At 44.8% G+C, this 17,740-nt stretch overlaps 1 protein-coding gene across 1 annotated transcript; it reads right to left on the bottom strand.

Moving 5' to 3' along the window:
• Positions 1 to 3,490: 3,490 nt before the first annotated feature.
• On the bottom strand, positions 3,491 to 17,025 carry LOC129819532 (ephrin-A1-like). Its single transcript, XM_055875870.1, has 5 exons — positions 16,709 to 17,025; positions 6,417 to 6,712; positions 5,737 to 5,802; positions 5,428 to 5,508; positions 3,491 to 5,212 (listed from the first exon to the last, which is right to left on the bottom strand). The coding sequence occupies exons 1-5, from the start codon at positions 16,804 to 16,806 to the stop codon at positions 5,088 to 5,090; spliced, it is 666 nt and encodes a 221-aa protein (XP_055731845.1). The 5' UTR covers positions 16,807 to 17,025; the 3' UTR covers positions 3,491 to 5,087.
• Between the last annotated feature and the right edge of the window lie 715 nt (positions 17,026 to 17,740).

Genomic DNA, 17,740 nt, shown 5'->3' with positions numbered 1-17,740 from the left:
TTTTTTCAAATGTATTAAAAATAAAAAACAGAAATCATTTATTTACATAAGTATTCAGACCCTTTGCTATGAGACTTGAAATTGAGCTCAGGTGCATTCTGTTTCCATTGATCATCCTTGAGATGTTTCTACAACTTGATTAGAGTCCACCTGTGGTAAATTCAATTGATTGGACATGATTTGGAAAGGCACACACCTGTCTACATAAGGTCCCACTATTGACAGTGCATGTTAGAGAAAAAACCAAGCCATGAGGTCGAAATAATTGCCCTTAGAGCTCTGAGGCAGGATTGTGGCGAGGCACAGATCTGGGGAAGGGTACCAAAAATTGTCTGCAGCATTGAAGGTCTCCAAGAACACAGTGGCCTCCATCATTCTTAAATGGATTGAAGTTTGGAACCACCAAGACTCTTCCTAGAGCTGGCCACCCGGCCAAACTGAGCAATCGGGGGAGAAGGGCCTTGGTCACTCTGACAGAGCTCTAGAGTTCCTCTGGTGAGATGGGAGAACCTTCCAGAGGGACAACCATTCTGCAGCACTCAACCGATCAGGTCTTTATGGTAGAGTGGCAAGACGGAAGCCACTCCTCAGTACAAGGCACATGACAGTCTGCTTGGAGTTTGCCAAAATGCACCTAAAGACTCTCAGACCATGAGAAACAAGATTCTCTGGTCTGATGAAACCAAGATTGAACTATTTGGCCTGAATACCAAGTGTCACGTCTGAAGGAATTCTGGCACCATCCCTACGGTGAAGCATGGTGGTGGCAGCATCATGCTGTGGGGATTTTTTTCAGCGGCATGGACTGGGAGACTAGTCAGGATCGAGGGAAAGATGAATGGAGAAAAGTATGGAGAAAAGTACTGAGAAGAGATCCTTGATGAAAACCTGCTCCAGAGTGCCCAAGACCTCAGACTGGGGCGAAAGTTCATCTTCCAACAGGACAACGACCCTACGTACACAGCCAAGACAACGCAGGAGAAGTCAGGAGAAGTCTCTGAGTGTCCTTGAATGGCCCAGCGAGAGCCCGGACTTGAACCCGATCGAACATCTCTGAATGTCCTTGAGGGGCTCAGCCAGAGACCGGATTTGAACATGATCGAACATCTCTGGAGAGACCTGAAAATAGCTGTGCAGCAATGCTCCCCATTCAACCTGACAGCGCTTAATAGGATCTGCAGAGAGGAATGGGAAAAACTCCCAAAATATACATGTGCCAAGCTTGTAGTGTCATACCCAAGAAGACTCGAGGCTACCATAGTTGCTTCAACAAAGTACTCAGTAAAGTGTCTGAATACTTACTGTGTAAATGGGATATTTCATTATAATATTTTTAATATTTCTAAAAACCTGTTTTTGCTTTGCCATAATTCTTTTTTTTTACATTTTAGAATAAGTCTGTAATGTTACAAAATTGGAAAAAGTCAAGGGGTCTGAAAACTTTCCGAATTAACTGTATGTGCACACACCACTGCATACTAAAGAACTAGAATGAGATTATCAAGTCAGCCACAGGTCAGCCTATTGTGTTCCCACGGTTCCGGTTCCAATAAGCCACTGGCTGCACACACTAGTAATGAGATGCTAGCTAGCTAAAATCCTTTACTGAGAGTATTTTAACTTTTTGTATTGTTTGTTGGTTTGGCAATGCCACTGTCAGTCAGGGAAACATGCTGAGAACGATTATTACCACAGCAAGTAAGGTACTTGGAGTCAAACAGACAGGCCTGGATGAGATCTTTAAGGTCAGGGCCCTCCGTAAGGCTCACAGAATCATTTTAGACCCAAGTCACCCCCTGTACCTGGACTTTGAATTACTCCCCTCTGGGCACAGGTATAGGGCACCCCTCAGCAGGAAAAATAGAACGAGACAATCATTTGTGCCAGGTGTGATATCCCTCTTAAATAGCTCGGGCAAACGTTCCCATTGACCCCGTAAGGCCAGCAGGCTAGTCTTTGTTTTAAATGTTTTATTTCTTATTTCTTATTTCTTACTATTATTCTTTTTTTATTGGTGCATGACTGTTATTGAAAGTTGTATTGTCAATCTTGTTTTGTATTTAACGCCACTTTAAATGTGTACATGACACTGCAACAAAATTTCCCCATGGGGACAATAAAGAAAGTAAGTAAGTAAGCTTTCCACAACCACAGTGCCGCCCAGGCAGGTTACAGATGCTACAACATGGTGGTGTCCCAAATGGCACCATATTCCCTATATAGTGCACTACTTTTGACCAGGGCTCATAAGGCTCTGGTCAAAAGTACTGCACTAAAAAAGGGAATAGGGTACCATTTGGTACTCACAAATGACTACCATAACTTTAGATAACCTCCCCCTAGGCTCTGGAAACTCCTGACTCCTGTATCCTACCTACTCCGTTATTGGGTTAACGTCCGCTGGCCACGACCCATGCTATGTGTCCTGCTGATTGGTTGGTTGACTCGGTCCAAAAACTCAGGGCTAGACGTGCTGGCTGTGCCAAACCCACTCGATTGTCCTCCAAATTATGGGCCACTCACTGTGTCTCTGACATCAGTCCTGCTTCTATGTTGTTCATGCAGCTCTTAGTCAGTTCAACTATGTCTATGACTCCTGATTATAAAATGCTTTGCTTGTCTTGACCTATGAGATTGGCTCATAGTATCAGGAAATGGTTGTGTCATATATGGCTACATGTCCAACAGCACTAGCACTTGATGTTTACGGCCTAAAAACACAATTGAATACGATTTTTCTAATTTAGTGTCTAGACTGCCCTTTACATTCAGTACAGGTGATAAAGATTTTACACTTGTTCCTCATTGCTCTTCACACTTACTTATGTCAAAGCAGTGGACGAGCGAGTCAGGAGTCAACAGAGGAGCAATTCTCCTCAACAGGCTCCCATTATGTTGAGGCTCTCTGAAGGGTCAGCCGTCTGCCGGGCCTAATTTATGACAATCACTTTGAAAACACAGGGGAGTGGCTGTGGCACCACCACACTTTGGTGTCACAGCTGCTTTTACTGTCACGGCCGTAAAGCTCTTCTGGGAAGAGAGAGAGGGAGGAGAACAATGGATGGAAATACAGAGGAGAGGACTACTATGGGATAGCAGAGAGCAGGGATATGAAGGAGAAACGAGGGGGAGATATGGGCGGAGGTCCACAAAACGTTAGATATAAAGACAAGAGTAGGATCACACCTGTAGTTTTAGACCTCCTTGCCAAAAAGGCCAAGCCTATTGGGAATGATGACTTACACAGCTCTGTCTCCATTGTAATCCTTTCCTGTCATGAGCCAAGACTTTGACCTGGGAAAAACTGTCATGAACGTCCATTTATTAGCTCAATATTGATATGAGTGACCATTATTACAGCCATCAACTGATTTTTTTGTTGTTGAACTGTAATATAATGGAAATCAGATGATTTTCAAGAGGGCATGGAGTATTGGTAAACATTTGAAAAATGAGTCAGAGAAAGAGAAGAGAAACCATTGAAAGGATGTTGATCTCGTTTTCAAAAATATATTTTATTTCACATGGAAATGTCACATTTATCAAATGGGTTCTTTATATAATATTCTATATATACACATATAATACACTTTACTACCACATGTACAAAATAAGGGAACACGTTTTCTAAGAACAAAAAATATCGACTCAATGTTCGTCATATACCGTTGTGTCTGCCGTTCAAACCATCCCGTGAAGTCTAGTTGAGCTTGGCAGCTAAGATCGGTGCCCTGTCTTGTGATTTCAATGGGTGTAATCCTATAAATCTCACCGGATTCCCAAGATCCTTCCTTTATTGTAAAATGCTGAACTGCATTAAAGTACAACCAAATTGTAAATGATGTCCAATCAAATCAGAACTGTCTGAACAAAATGTCTTCCTTTTTTAAAACTTGGTTGACTTTTTAGTGATTGAAGTAGAGGTCAGATGCAACAAACAGTGTTACAGAGTGAAACACTCTGGCGAGTGTTGTGCTTAGTATAGATCAGTCTGGGTGATCTAGTCTAAAACAGTACGAGTGCATTATCCGACAAAACAGAGAAGGTACGCCTTCCGCTGCTACACACAACATACGCTTGCTTTTGGCAGATTCAACATTTTGGTTGACCTCTCTCTCTCGCACACTTTCTCACCGAAACACTCGTTCTCCCACCCGCGTGAACACTCCTTTCTCGGAGAGAGCTCACCATTAGTAAACATAGCATTTGATAAACGTACAATATTAGGTTCATCTTTCAGCAGCAAACTGTTATACATGTTTTATTTTTCACAAAATGTACACAACACCGTTCCTTTCCATGTAGTCTCCCCTTTACGAGTCTGCATTGTGGTGTCAGTCAGTCTGTGCCTCAGTCAGACTGGACAACGGAATAGTGTGTTGCATGTGTGTTGTGCTGTGTGGTTAGTGCTGTGGAAAGCACATGGTCGAGTCTGCACAGGAACATTGATAGGTAGCTAACACATTCCCTGCTTTCGTCGATGCTACATAGAGAAATAATCACTTGGACATTTAGTGCCGCTCAATACCAATACAATTAACAGTACACAATAGTCAAGGTTGGAGTAGAATAGTTAGATACCGAAGAGATGATCGCTGTATTCTTTGGCTCAAAAGGTTAGAGAAGACGATGCACTAAATGCTGTTTTTTCGAATACAAATTCATATTAAATACAAACAGTTGTCCATTATAGGAAAGTCCGTTAGCGTCGTCTTCAGTGATTGCTCTTCATCCATTCCAGTTTATGTTCCTCTCCATTTTTTCTTCCTCACTTTACCAAAATGAAATATTTTTGGGGGAGGAGTGTAAATTTTTTTTTTTTTACTTAAATTAAAGAGAACAAAATCTGTCCAGGAAATACTGACATCTTAAGGAGATAGTTTAATGCCTCCTCACAAAACTCAAACCAAAGTCTCACTCAGCACACTTAGTGAATGTGTGTCCATCTGTATTTACAACGTTAAAAATGGCCCTCTCCCAGTGACCAGCACTTGGGCTTTGAGAACTGTCTTGTGTCTGTGGTTCCCCACAGACCAACTTCATTGTAGTCCCTCCAAGTCTATAGAATCTGTAGTTCTTTCAGAGTCTCACTGTAATGACAGTAATAATAAGACTGGCATCATCAATGAGAGGATGGAGAAGGACGCTGTAGAAACCGCTGAATTTGTACGCACGCTTTTCTGGACATCTGGCAGGATTACCACTGGGTCATCTATATGGAGAAAATATAGAATATACATTAGTCCACGTTCACCCGGATTGCCAGACACAGGTTAATCCTAGTCCTGGATTGAAAAGCATGATCAATGAAGAATCGCCACTGAAATATAGTTTTAAGTATCATCACTCCCAAACTTTCAGTCCTAGGGTCAAGTACGACTGGCCCATACAGAGTAAAACTGGTCCATGGTTTGGTCATTAACATACCTGCAGGCAGTCTGTTGGAGACGTTGTGTGCTCCACCCCCAGCTCCAGCTCTTCCAGTTGCAACCCTGGCCTCTTGAGATCCTGGATGAGAAAAAATAACAATCAATCCCCTCTGCCTTACTGTAGCCTGGAGCTAAAATCAACATCATCATCATTATCAAACAAAGGCTACATTCCAAATGGCACACTATTCCCTATATAGTGCACTACTTTTGCCTAGGGCTTGGTTAAAAGTAGTTTACTATGGGACGCAGACAAAAGCCTATACAGTGCACTTCTCCACCCAACCACTAGGGCAGCGAAACTTACCATCAGCAGCTACGACGTCTACCCTGAGCCTGAGGCACTCCTGTCCGTGGTGGTGCAGAGGTTTGGCTGGAGAGGGGAAGGAACAAAGGCAAGCGTTAATTACAGACAAACTAATGCACTTATCCTCCCATGTGGCCTTAATCCACCTCCACACACACACAGACAGACAGACATGAATATACACGCATGGACACGCACGCGGCCTGCAGCCATCTGTGAGCAGGCGGAGTGTGTCCCGTCGCTCATCTAATTACAACACACTCAGGGTCACGGCATCGCCTCTCTCTGGGTGACTGGCCACCGGCTATCTGCTAGCTAGCATGTGCGCACTAATGCGCAACATAGTATGCCAACAACACAGCATGCCAACAGTCACTGAATGGTAACATAAGCCTTCAAGATGACTACTTGTTTGCCTGGATGCTTTGCCAAGGGTCATAAGGTCAAACTTTACGGTATACACGTCTATATCATCTGCAGTGCTTTTTCCATCACATTTCTCCTGATTTAAGTGACATTTCACCCCACTCTCATTTTGACATTAGACTACTTTTGGGGTCTGAAAAAAAATCTAACACACGTTGACTTTGTCCCTTTAAGTTCTCTTACCAAATTCTCTAGAAAGTATGTATTCCCATGGATAAATAAAATGGTGGACTACCTGCTAGCTAGACACTTACAGATATAGTAGTAGTTCTCTCCCTGGCGGAATTCCTTGCCCAGGGTGAAGGGGGTGAAACGCTGGAACTTCTCTGAGAACTTCTCGGCGGCGTGGGGGGCGAAGGGGTGGCCGCACTCCCAGCGCATCTGGTCGTAGGACTGAGGCTTGCAAGCGTCGTAGTCCTCCCGCTCCACCATGTAGAGCACGTAGCGCTCAGCATCCTGCGATGCCACCTCGCCCAGCGGGTAGTGGGGGCACACGATGTCCAGGTAGTCGTTCAGCCGCACCTCCACCGCATAGTCGTCCCATAGGAACCTGAGGACGAAGAGCAACGCGGGACGGAGGGGAGTTAGTCGAGGCACAAGTGGCATCGGGATTGATAAGTACGGCGATGGCTTACAACACAACTACCAAATTCGTGATTATGTATCGACCGGTGACGTGTGCCCCGGATTCAACAGGGGAAATCACGGAGGAGATGGAGAGGCATGAGCAGCAGGCAGGGAGAAAACACTAAGTGGGGAAGTGAGCTGGGTGGATGTGTGCATACATATGGATGATTGTGGACAGCAGCAGCAGAAGCGCTGGGCTGTGCTGGGAGCTAATCCTGAGTGCACATTGATCCCGGCTCCCCCGGGAACCCAGGGATGTTTACAGAAAATTATTAGCATTCAGTCAGGACACCGGGCCGGGAGATGAGTATCGACACTAAACTGCAGCCAGAGCTGCACACCAGGCCGTCACAGAGAAGGGTTGCAGAATGCCTAATCACAAACACACCGTCGCCCGAAAGAGTGAGAGGCAGGAATGAGGAGGCCAGGTCGCTCCTGAACATTTCCCCTTTTCATTAAGGACAGACACACAGGTCTGGTCCATGTCTGTTTCTGTCTCCTGCCACACTCCCCCTCGGGAAGCAGTCAGACTGTCTGCATGCCTCTCCTCCCTCCCTCCCTAGCTTCTTACAAAAGCAGTCCTAGGGTGGATTTACATTTGTAAAATATGTCTAGTGAGATCTATCTTTCTTCAACATAGGATTTGCAACTTTTCCGCCCTACTAACTTTGGATGTGATTCATGCTTCGTGTGTGAGTGCAGCTATTAGCATAAGGTAAATGCCATAGTATATAGGCAAACAAAATAAGGGTAGCAATTCAAACTATACAGGAGCTTCGGATCTAAACCATATTGCACAGTGTTGCAAACTTGATTAAATGTAATGATTCACAAATGTATGGATATTTTTAAAAAGCCTTTCATTTTCCATTTGGCTAACAGACGAAAAAAATGTGGGTAATTATTTAGGGGACGTGTGGTGCGGGAAAACCCTCATCTTTACACTGTTCCACTCGGAGGGGAGTATGTGGTGTAGATGTGTCACGCACTACCTCCGGAGGTAGTGTTGGAGAGGTCTCTTTACACCACACAAGTATCTCTCCTGGACCTGGTTTGTGTCGTGTAAGGAGGTCCCATAGTTCCACCCCAGTAAAAAGCGCAGCCCTCCCAACCTCCTCCTCTTTCTTTACCGTCATTCTTTATTACAGAGATATGCATTCATCCCCATCCATCACCACACACCAACCTGGAGGGAGCAGTAGCTAGCTCTAGCGACCCCCCCACACAGTGTTCAGTTACCCAAGATGTGTTTATCCATTACCATCTCCTCCTGCCTGAAACGGTCTGCATCACCAGGGTTCCTCAGAGTAACGGAGAAGTGGAGTAGAACTCACCCGGATTCAAATATTTTCGCTCCCGAATGTGTGTCTTAGATAGAACGTTGTTGCTTTTGCAATGAATACATGTGTAACTCTGCACTTGGGGTACTTTCACAAAGCCAGCTAGTGTGTGGTGTGTTATATCCACCCCATTTTACACCACGCAGCTCTGGTTGCTCCCTGGGGTTGGTAAATGCACATCTGCCAATGAAAACTCACCCTCGAGCCAAAATGGCTCCAATGTGATTTGTTTTTTTGGGTTGAGAATTCCAGCTTCACCCCACGAAAGCAATGAATGCAACAAGTGACATTTGGGATGCTGGTGTGACAATGTCCATACGTGTGAGTAACGATCAAAGTGCATGAGCACAGAGAGGCCCCGTCGCTCATTGGCTGATGTCGTTGCTTGTTGCCGGTGGACCCCCTGGTTAAAAAGGACAGACGCTGTGGCTACAAACTCCAAGCCCCCTTAGTGCCCACTGACCCTCCCCTCCAGCACAACCCTCTCTGCCTCCCCGCTTCACTGCTTTCTCTCAATGCAGATGGCCAGATTAACGGCACTGTGACAAGAGTAGTGTTGGGCCGGTCAAAAGAGCAACTGTTTCTCTCCGTATTCTAAAAGGAAGCCATTTACTACCATCTAGCTGCATAATAGTAGCATATTAAGCAAACACAGTGATTATTATTCCACTGACTGTGCTCTAGGACAGTTTAGTGCTTATCTGTCTGGCCGCCACACACTGTTTACAAGTTCCGCTGTAGAGTGGACACTCACAATTCCAGCTAAATCAATAATACTATTGAGCAAACATGTTTGTATGCTGTGCTTGACCTAGTATCCTCCTCAAACAGTAAACACACGACCGAGGACGCACACACGCTAAGCACGCACATGCTGACCCCCCCCCCCCCCCCCCCCCCCCCACACCCCATGTGTTCATCAAAAGGGGGGTGCAATTAAAACACAAAAAGGGGTATTAAAGTCACCCTGGAGGGGAGTAATTATGCTTCCCCTCGCCCCACCCTGCCCCCCCGGGCTGAGAGTGAGGGGAAGGGGGAGCCATCAGAATAAGAGGGACAGGGGCCTCTAGCTGCGAATGGCTTTGATCTGTGTTAAACTTTGTGTGCGAGTGTTGCGGTTGCTTCATCAATGCCACCGTTTCATACAGTGGTACCATTTCACACCCTCATCTGATGGAATATATCACGAACCAAAATGAACAGGGGGATGAATGCACACCCCCGAGGGGCCCTTTTATTAATTGTAAATAGTTTAATTATCCCCGGGGGGCTTTTGTCTTCTACGCCTTGGCATTAAAGGGTCCTCAGCATCCGGACTGATTAAAGGCACTTCAAATAATGCCTGAGTGAAAAGTGAACAATGTAAAACATTGTCACCATTACTCTGGCAAACTAAAACAGCTTCACTCTTCCTTTCAGTGTCCATATTGAAAATGGTGCCTGAATTGTCTCTCACTATGGTTACAGAGCTGATTAATACTCCCGGTTGTTGCTGGGATGCTCAGTTAACGACATCAATGTTTAGCACCTGAGCAGAAAATTACTACAGGGAGGGGGGTGACATTCTCTGCTTATGGATGACTTGTGGCACTATGACAGATAATGCAACTATGTTTGTGTGTGTATTGGGTCTGCTGAGGAATCTCTCTCTCTCTCTGTGTGTGTGTGTGTGTGTGTGTGTGTGTGTGTGTGTGTGTGTGTGTGTGTGTGTGTGTGTGTGTGTGTGTGTGTGTGTGTGTGTGTGTGTGTGTGTGTGTGTGTGTGTGTGTGTGTGTGTGTGTGTGTGTGTGTGTGTGAGAGAGATAAGGGTGGATAATGAACGACATCGATAGCAGACAGCCAGCCAGCCATGGTTCTGCGTCGGTGTCTGTCTGCGTGTTGTGTCTAGTGAAAATTACACTCCAGACTGTTCGAGCCTCTTCCTCTCCTCCAGAGTGAATTATTGATGTATTAGAGCCTATTCAGGGGCAGGAACCTAATCTCTCCACTTTAATCTCTCTGGCCAGTCTTTTACTTTCTTCTTCACCTCCACCCCCTCCCTCTTTCATCTCTGCACTCTACCGCCCTGTGGAATGTGGGACCTCTGAGGGGAGGAGGGCTCGCTCAGAATCAAAGGTTGGGCAATCGCAGTCAGCACCAGAGGGTCTTGTACACACACAGTCAGCAAGTGACGTGCTGCTCCCGTGCATTTAAAAGCCCAGAGATGGATGTTGTGTGGAGAATCACCTGCTTTGAGGTTCCGTTTTAGTCCATTTCAAAAGCACATAAGGTTCCACCAGCTGACAAGCTCACAACACCTGACCACTGTGACACCCCAGAACAATCACCATCAGAACTACTCACCCTGATAGAGTGAGACCCATGTTAGTCTAGAGCCATCGGATGAGTGGATCGGAATGCCGGAGGCCGCCTAATCGGCTCGTCCAAGCCCGGATTATTGGTTGGAGCAGCGGCTGAGCTCGGGTCCATTGAGCGGCACCAGACTCTGCCTAATACAAGGGCTTAGAGCCGACACCGAGGCCCAGAGAGGGGGGGGCAGGAGTGAGGGAAAGAGGGGGAAAAGGGCGGGGTGGGGCCTTGGGTCCATTGTTCCAAAACAGAGAGGGGGTATTACTGTGTGTGTGCGCGCATAAGACCATGGAGGGAAAATGAGGTGTTAAAAAAAAGAGAGATGAAAGACATGGGTGAAAGGGGAGGCATTTCTTTCTGAATGTATCCTCTGGAAAACAGTTACGAGATTGAGAGCCACTCTGAAATACAAGTCCGGCTGTGGTATATTGCTGGTTCACGTTTTTCTACACAGCTACATTTCTTTCATTTCATCTCTCCATCCATCTCTGTCAGGTCTCCCCACCCTCTCCCTGTCTGTCTTTCATCACTCAATAAGCCCAATAGGTCCCTATTTCATTCCAACCCCTCCCCTGCTCCTAGTACTCGCCGAACCAATCAGAGCCGGCCTTGTTGGAATGCCAACCGTACGAGTTTGTGTCCCAACGTTTATAGAGAGGCTAGCACAGTTAATAGAAACAAGAATGGCCCAACTCTTAGCCCCTCCCTCTTAACACAATATTCAGAGACGCAGGTTCATTCTTGGGTTGTGTTGACTTCTGTCATCAATCTCTCCTTTCTCTGTCATTTTACCTTTGTCCATTGTTCATTCTGACAGCACCCCTGGCCAAAGATTTTAACTCCCTCCCTCCAACACAAAGTAACCCCAGAGTCCACCAGCAACATAATCGCCTTATCTTGGACAACCGCGGGAGTTAGATGAATAGGTGTGCTCTTTCCAACTGTCTAACACAGTCCCCAGAGTCATTTGTACTTCTGCAAGAGCCTGACCAAAAAGGTCACCACTGAAATTACATTTATCAAGAGGCAAATATCTGTGCTAGGAAAATCGATTTCCGTAAGATAAACCTTGTTTTTGTTTGTTTTTTTATCTTTATGTCCCCAATCCTCGCTCAGTTGAGCCTCGTAGCGTAATGAATTCCACCGAGAGTATAATAGTCTGTGAACATTGACCATTGTTTGTCTGCCAGTGGCATTGAGACTGTACAAGTACGTTTGGCTTAGATGTTCTATTCAATGCACAGGTCAGCATTACACATCTTTACCTCCAGGGGGCACTAGTAACTGGAGGAGTGTGTGAGCGAGAGAGTGGCCCATACTGTAGACGAGTGACAATATGCGTGCAATCGCTGTGGGAACAAGTTAACAACCAAAGTCCATCCATTTCACCATGACAGACACACAATGACCCTTATTTACACAACATTACACACATAATTCCCCGTTTTCAGAGACAATAAATCGCCCCCATGGGAGATCCATACACACATTCTCCTACACACTTCATTACAAATGCATGGATACACACAAAGACAATGACTATGTAGCTGGACAAGTCTGAACACACACAGTTCCATGTTTATCATATTACTACATCTGTTTATCAGGAAAGTATTTTATACTCAGTATTTTGGTGTCGAAAGGTTGTAAAACATTGAGGAGGTGGAGAAGACACACACCTTATCAAACAACCGATCACTAGCCATCAAATTACTCAATGGCAGGAGACAAATTGTCTTGATTTCTGAAATGACCCTGAGAAAATGTAATCAACTCCTCAGTGTGTAGCGTAAGTAATTAGTACAGGGTTCGGTGGTTGCCTGTGTGTGAGAAAGGTATTGTTTATTGTGTAGGCAGGATATGCCATTTCCCGGGAAAAGACTAGGCCAGGAAGCTCACACTCGTAGAGAAACATGCACATACTACCCCCGTGAAAACCTTTGGCCTGATTCCCCATCTTCCTGTACTCAATACAATTTAGAACCTTCTGTCTCCCACCCAGACAGACAAACAGTGAAGATTATTGAAGAAATATATAAGAAAAATCGGCTGACCTGCCATTATGGTCGTCGAGGTAAAGTCTGCTTAACTGATGATTACCAACTATAATACTGTCTACACACCCCAACGACCATTGAGCCGATCGCAGCAGATCACCAGTAGTCTGTAATCTCAGCGTGTTTTCCTCCGATTCCAATTTACTAGACAGAGATTAGGGAGAAGATTATGGGACTTGGGGGAGATGGAGACACAGAGAATGAGTGGGGATGGAAGAGACATTCCCAGAAATGACTAGAAAGGGGGTGGAAAAAGATGGGAACAATATGGGATTCGAGAGAAAATAGGAAAACTGCCCTTTTTCGCAGAAAAGAGCGATACAATTTAGATTGCTTAGACAATGTAGAAATCCCTCATCTCGCACACCACCTACTGTCACCCGAAGATGTGGTTAGCCAACCCTTTTTCTCTCTCGCCACACACACACCTTTGTTTTTCTCAATTTCACTCCTTTCAGAGTGGCAGAGCAGAGTTCTCAGACTGGTTTAACCACTTCCATTGCCCCATGAAAAAACACAGAGAAAAGCATACAGAGTGAGAGAACAACTGAAAGAGGGGGCGAAATTGCTCGAGTTCGTTGAAAACCCCATGGCGGTTAGTGGAGGGGAAAGCTTGACGGAGAGGTAAAGCTGAGAGAAAGAGGGCAAAGTGCCTAGTGGCGAATGGCTATGGGTGCCAAAAACAATTTTAAAAAATGTACACACTTAGCCTTCTTTCCTCCTTCCCCCTTTTAGAGAAGGAGAGTAGGAGTTGAGGAAATAAATGGACTGAAAAGAGGTAGCATGTAAAGTTGAGATAAAAGGTGGAGAGAGAGCAGAGGGGGACCCAGAGACAGGAGGAAGAATGAATCTCCCTGAGGCAGTTCCAAAGCCGTGTGAAGAGGGGAGGCCTGAGTGGCGGCCAGCATTCAGAGACCACCGCAGTGACAGAATGACTGACAGACTGATAGAGGCAATGGCACTTCATCACCGTGTGCACTCTGACCCCCAATCAGTCACACCAGTTACTATTCTGTTCTGAGGCACTCTGTGAAGAGAATTCCCCCAATTTGTATGGGAAGCACTACAAAAACAGCCAAATTGTCTGGACAATGCTTGCAAAAATCACTCATATGGGTGAAACTTACCATAACAATCATTAATTCAATGAAAATACACCATAAAAAAATATATATATATATATTTGGATGATATGCACTATAGAGCGATAAGTCATTAGTATGAAAATATCCCAGAGCTCATTTGGGCAAAAAAAAAGGAAAAACATTAATGAAGAAGATTAAACCCCCCAAAAATATTAAATGTGCATCGAGAAAAAGCGATTACGTTGGAAATATGTGATGAGAAAAAGCCATTAAGTTGGAAAAGAGATGTAAATAAAGTGGAAAATATGCTAAACAGAGAGAATGTTCACTCTAGCATGAGGGAGTGAGGAAAGAGTTAACATTGAACACGTCGAACTTTCTGCCACTGAATCAGCTCGAACAGGAATGAGGAAGGAGGCGGTGGAGAGAGGGAGAGACAGGTACAGGGAGAAGGAAGAGGGAGGTGTACTCGTGCTCTGTCAGGGGGGGGGGGGGGGGGGGGTGTTTTACCCAGAGAAGGGGCACGCTGAATGAGTAGGCTACAGTATAGCTTAACTTTGGGGTTATTAAGTCCATAGAGCACTAGAGACAATGTTAACATCAATCACAGAAATGCAGTGCAGCAGTGTAAGCGTGGAAGTCTGGTTTAACGCGTGTGTGTGTGTGTGCGTGTGTGTGTGTGTGTGTGTGCGTGTGTGAGCCAGTGAGTCAGTCGGTGATTTAGGAGCTGGTGCCAGAACACACGGCCTCCCGCATGGGACACACCCTTCGCACAGACACGTACACACACATACGGACACACAGAGAGAGCAACTCTATACTGATAGAGCAACTTTTGGGAACCAATGTGAATGATTAAGCCCTTCTTAACCTCAGATCAAGCTTGCAGGTTGACACGTATAGGCGCACACACAACAACCCAGCCAATGCACTGTCAGATCTTAGTTGGACTGAAACACAGTGGTAGTTCGCTCACTAGCAGCCGCGACCTTGCAGTCAACATGCCCCAAGGCACACACACACGATACACACACCAATGCATAGTAGAGCATCTGTAACAGACACACACACAGATTATTCCATATAGGGAAGCAGCCACCTAACTGACCGAGATGATAAGTCTGTTGTCAATTAGATTAAACTATAGCGTTCTAATCAAGACTACTGATTGATAGGCCACACAAACTGGGGGAGAGAGGGAGGGCGTCAACGCAAAAAAAGGACTGATAGAGGCAAACAAATCAACAACAGAAGCGCATGAAGCAGCAGTTGGGAGGGCGGGAAACAGATTGAGAGAAAACCAAGAAAATAAGAGAATTAATGGGAAAAAAACATTCTCTCCCGAACTCTCCTTTACTTCTGCGAATGTGAGATTAAGTGCTGCCAGAGGGAGAGATTTAGTGCAGATATCCAGTAAAAATAGCAAGTGTGGGGATTAAGCGTTTATTTGCAGAAATGACGATCATTGTTGTCCCTGCATTGACGTAGGACGCTTACATCTGGGACTGTCTCTGAGCTTACGACATGGATGTGTTTCTGAGAACAATGACTGCAGTGGCACTGCCTTATGGGAAATCTCCATGGATCACAGCAAGAGGAGAAACTAAGTTTAGTACTGTAGGAATGCGAATGTATTTTGTGTGTGTGTGTGTGTGTGTGTCTACAAGACAGGACGTGTTTGCGTACAAGTGAGAGTGTATGTCTTGCTGTGATTGATTGGGCCTTTGCTTTGTGATTGAATGAGTTTGTGCCAGTGTGTTTTTATCTAAGTGTGTGTTTCAACCTCACCCTCCAACACGTTCCCAACTTTTCACCCCAACCACCATCAACCATAACTCCATCTATTCAGAGTAGTCTCCAAACTCCAACAATTTGGGCTTCAATCTCTCCTTCCCAAGCTATCCATTTCACTCCCATAATATGACCTACTGGGCAGGCTTCAAGTTACCTCCTCTGTCTCATTACACCATTATTCCTCATCTTGCCACCTAAAATATGAACCTTCATATGTCTCCCTGTACTGTCCCGTCAGCCCCATCGTAGATCCAGTGATTTAGTGGACAGACAGAGACAGGCATAATGAAAATGGAGATATCAACGCCATCAGAGAGAATGGATTTTGCAACCGATATTTCTACACCACACTGACGGACTCACACCTTTAAAGCAACACGGACATATTCCACTGCTCTCCTCGAGAATGTACTACCACGGTCAAGTCTCTGAGTGACTGTTATAACGCCTTTGTCAACGATAGGCATATCCATTTAAAAAGTGATATCTGTTGATAACGAAGGAATGTGGAATTACATCTCTGTTAGTTTGTTCGGGTATTTCAATAGGAAATGTTATTATTACTCATTATCAAATATTACATTTAATAACTAATAGTCGCAAATCTTGGTGTAAAGGCAGTGCTAATAATAACGCACCCGTAACCATCTGTCCTTGAAAGTGGTGTAATTTAGACCGTAGCCTATTAATACATCAGATTAATGGCATAACTGTGTGTAACTACCAACTCCTTCCAAGCGGGTAGACGGACAGATTGTAGAAAAGTTTCCAGCAGGCAGTAGTGAAGCCAGTGACCAAGAAGATACTGTAACTGCCATGTATTATAATAACAACAGTGGCCAGCTGCATATATGCATCTCCATCAGATTCAGTAGAATCGGTATGTAAACCAGTTGAGGAAGTAGGCTACAACGCATTTAAATACCCCTGAACAATCACATTAATGCAGTTCACCAACAGGTTTAGGCTATTGCATAGTCATCGATATGCACAGACATAAACAGTTAGGCTACTGTAATTGTAAGTCGCTCTGGATAAGAGCGTCTGCTAAATGACTTAAATGTAAATGTAATTGTTGCGCACAGGCTAGCTAGCCGACAATCATTTCAGCAAGTCATGAAAGTAACAATCACAGCTGCAGATAGATGTTACTACCTTGTTGCACAGCTGTCAATAGATTGCATCTTATTACTTCGTTGCACTTGCGAATCGGATTTGCTAAACTGTTACAAATGAACGGTAATGAAAAAGAATGACAAAAAAAACCTAGGCGATGACAAACAGTTGAACTTACTTGGTGTTTGTTCTATTCCAATATACGCTGTGCCTTTCTGCAGATGCAAACCAAGCGCACAGACTCCCAACGAAGCACAGGCTCCAGACCAAATCCATTGTGGAGTGAGGAGGAGGCGTGCAGAGAAAAAGCCGGTGAGTCTAGCAGACAAATGAAACTTTGGAAAACGTCTATGAGTCCGTTAACGAGTAGGTTGTTCACTCAGGAAATTGACTTACGCAAGCAATAGCTTTAAAAAGAGAAAGGACAAATACGAAGCACTCGGCAAAAATGACACAGAGTTGTTTCAATTAAGCTCAGCCCGCAGTGAATGAACAACAACTTGCGTGATTTCTAGTTTTGTGGAACGCCTACTATCGTTAATCACGCCCCATTAGGCTTGAGAACCAATGGGAGGACAAAGCGCCTAGTTTTTCCACCTCTTGTCTGTTAGACGCGAGATGCACGCCCTCTGTGGTACAGGTCGAAGAGGGGAATTTCAAATAGGTTTTAGGGCCTATTCTATTGACGACTTATTTTTCCAGACTTATTCGCAGTAGGGACTACGTCAATATCGGTGACATGATTTTCGCCGAATCAAACTACCCAATCTGAGGGAAGTAAATTGTATAATAGCTTTCCAACACAACCACTCTATGGTGGTCATTTAACACAGGGTTTCCCAAACTTTAGGCTAAATGCGTAGCAAATGGCACCCCATGTCCTATAAAGTGCACTGGCCAAAAGTAGTACACTATCTAGGGAATAGGTTGCCATTGGGATGCAAATTACATTCTATTCTTGATTCTCATTCCTCAATTACAGTGATTGGTTTTGTGTAGGTCTGGTGACATTGCCAACATGACATAGGCCCATAACATTTAACTGGGGAGCATTTACTGTTGCAGTATTTGACATGCTATCCGATTAGCGTATATTACTTACAATGACATGTTACATTTAAGCGAGACATTAAATCCAAACGATCCGATTAGCGCATATTACCTACAGTGACAGGTTACATTTAAGCGAGACATTAAATCCAAACTATCC

Source organism: Salvelinus fontinalis, chromosome 22 (genome assembly GCF_029448725.1).
Source record: "Salvelinus fontinalis isolate EN_2023a chromosome 22, ASM2944872v1, whole genome shotgun sequence".
NCBI lineage: Eukaryota > Metazoa > Chordata > Actinopteri > Salmoniformes > Salmonidae > Salvelinus > Salvelinus fontinalis.
This window is presented reverse-complemented; position numbering and strand designations above follow the sequence as displayed.

Coding starts and splice junctions, on each gene's coding strand:
- LOC129819532 (XM_055875870.1), bottom strand. CDS start 16,806: ATGGATTTGGTCTGGAGCCTGTGCTTCGTTGGGAGTCTGTGCGCTTGG. Junction 6,713..16,708: donor TGGAATAGAACAAACACCAA/GTAAGTTCAACT, acceptor CTTCGTCCTCAG/GTTCCTATGGGACGACTATG. Junction 5,213..5,427: donor CTCCAACAGACTGCCTGCAG/GTATGTTAATGA, acceptor TTCTCCATATAG/ATGACCCAGTGGTAATCCTG.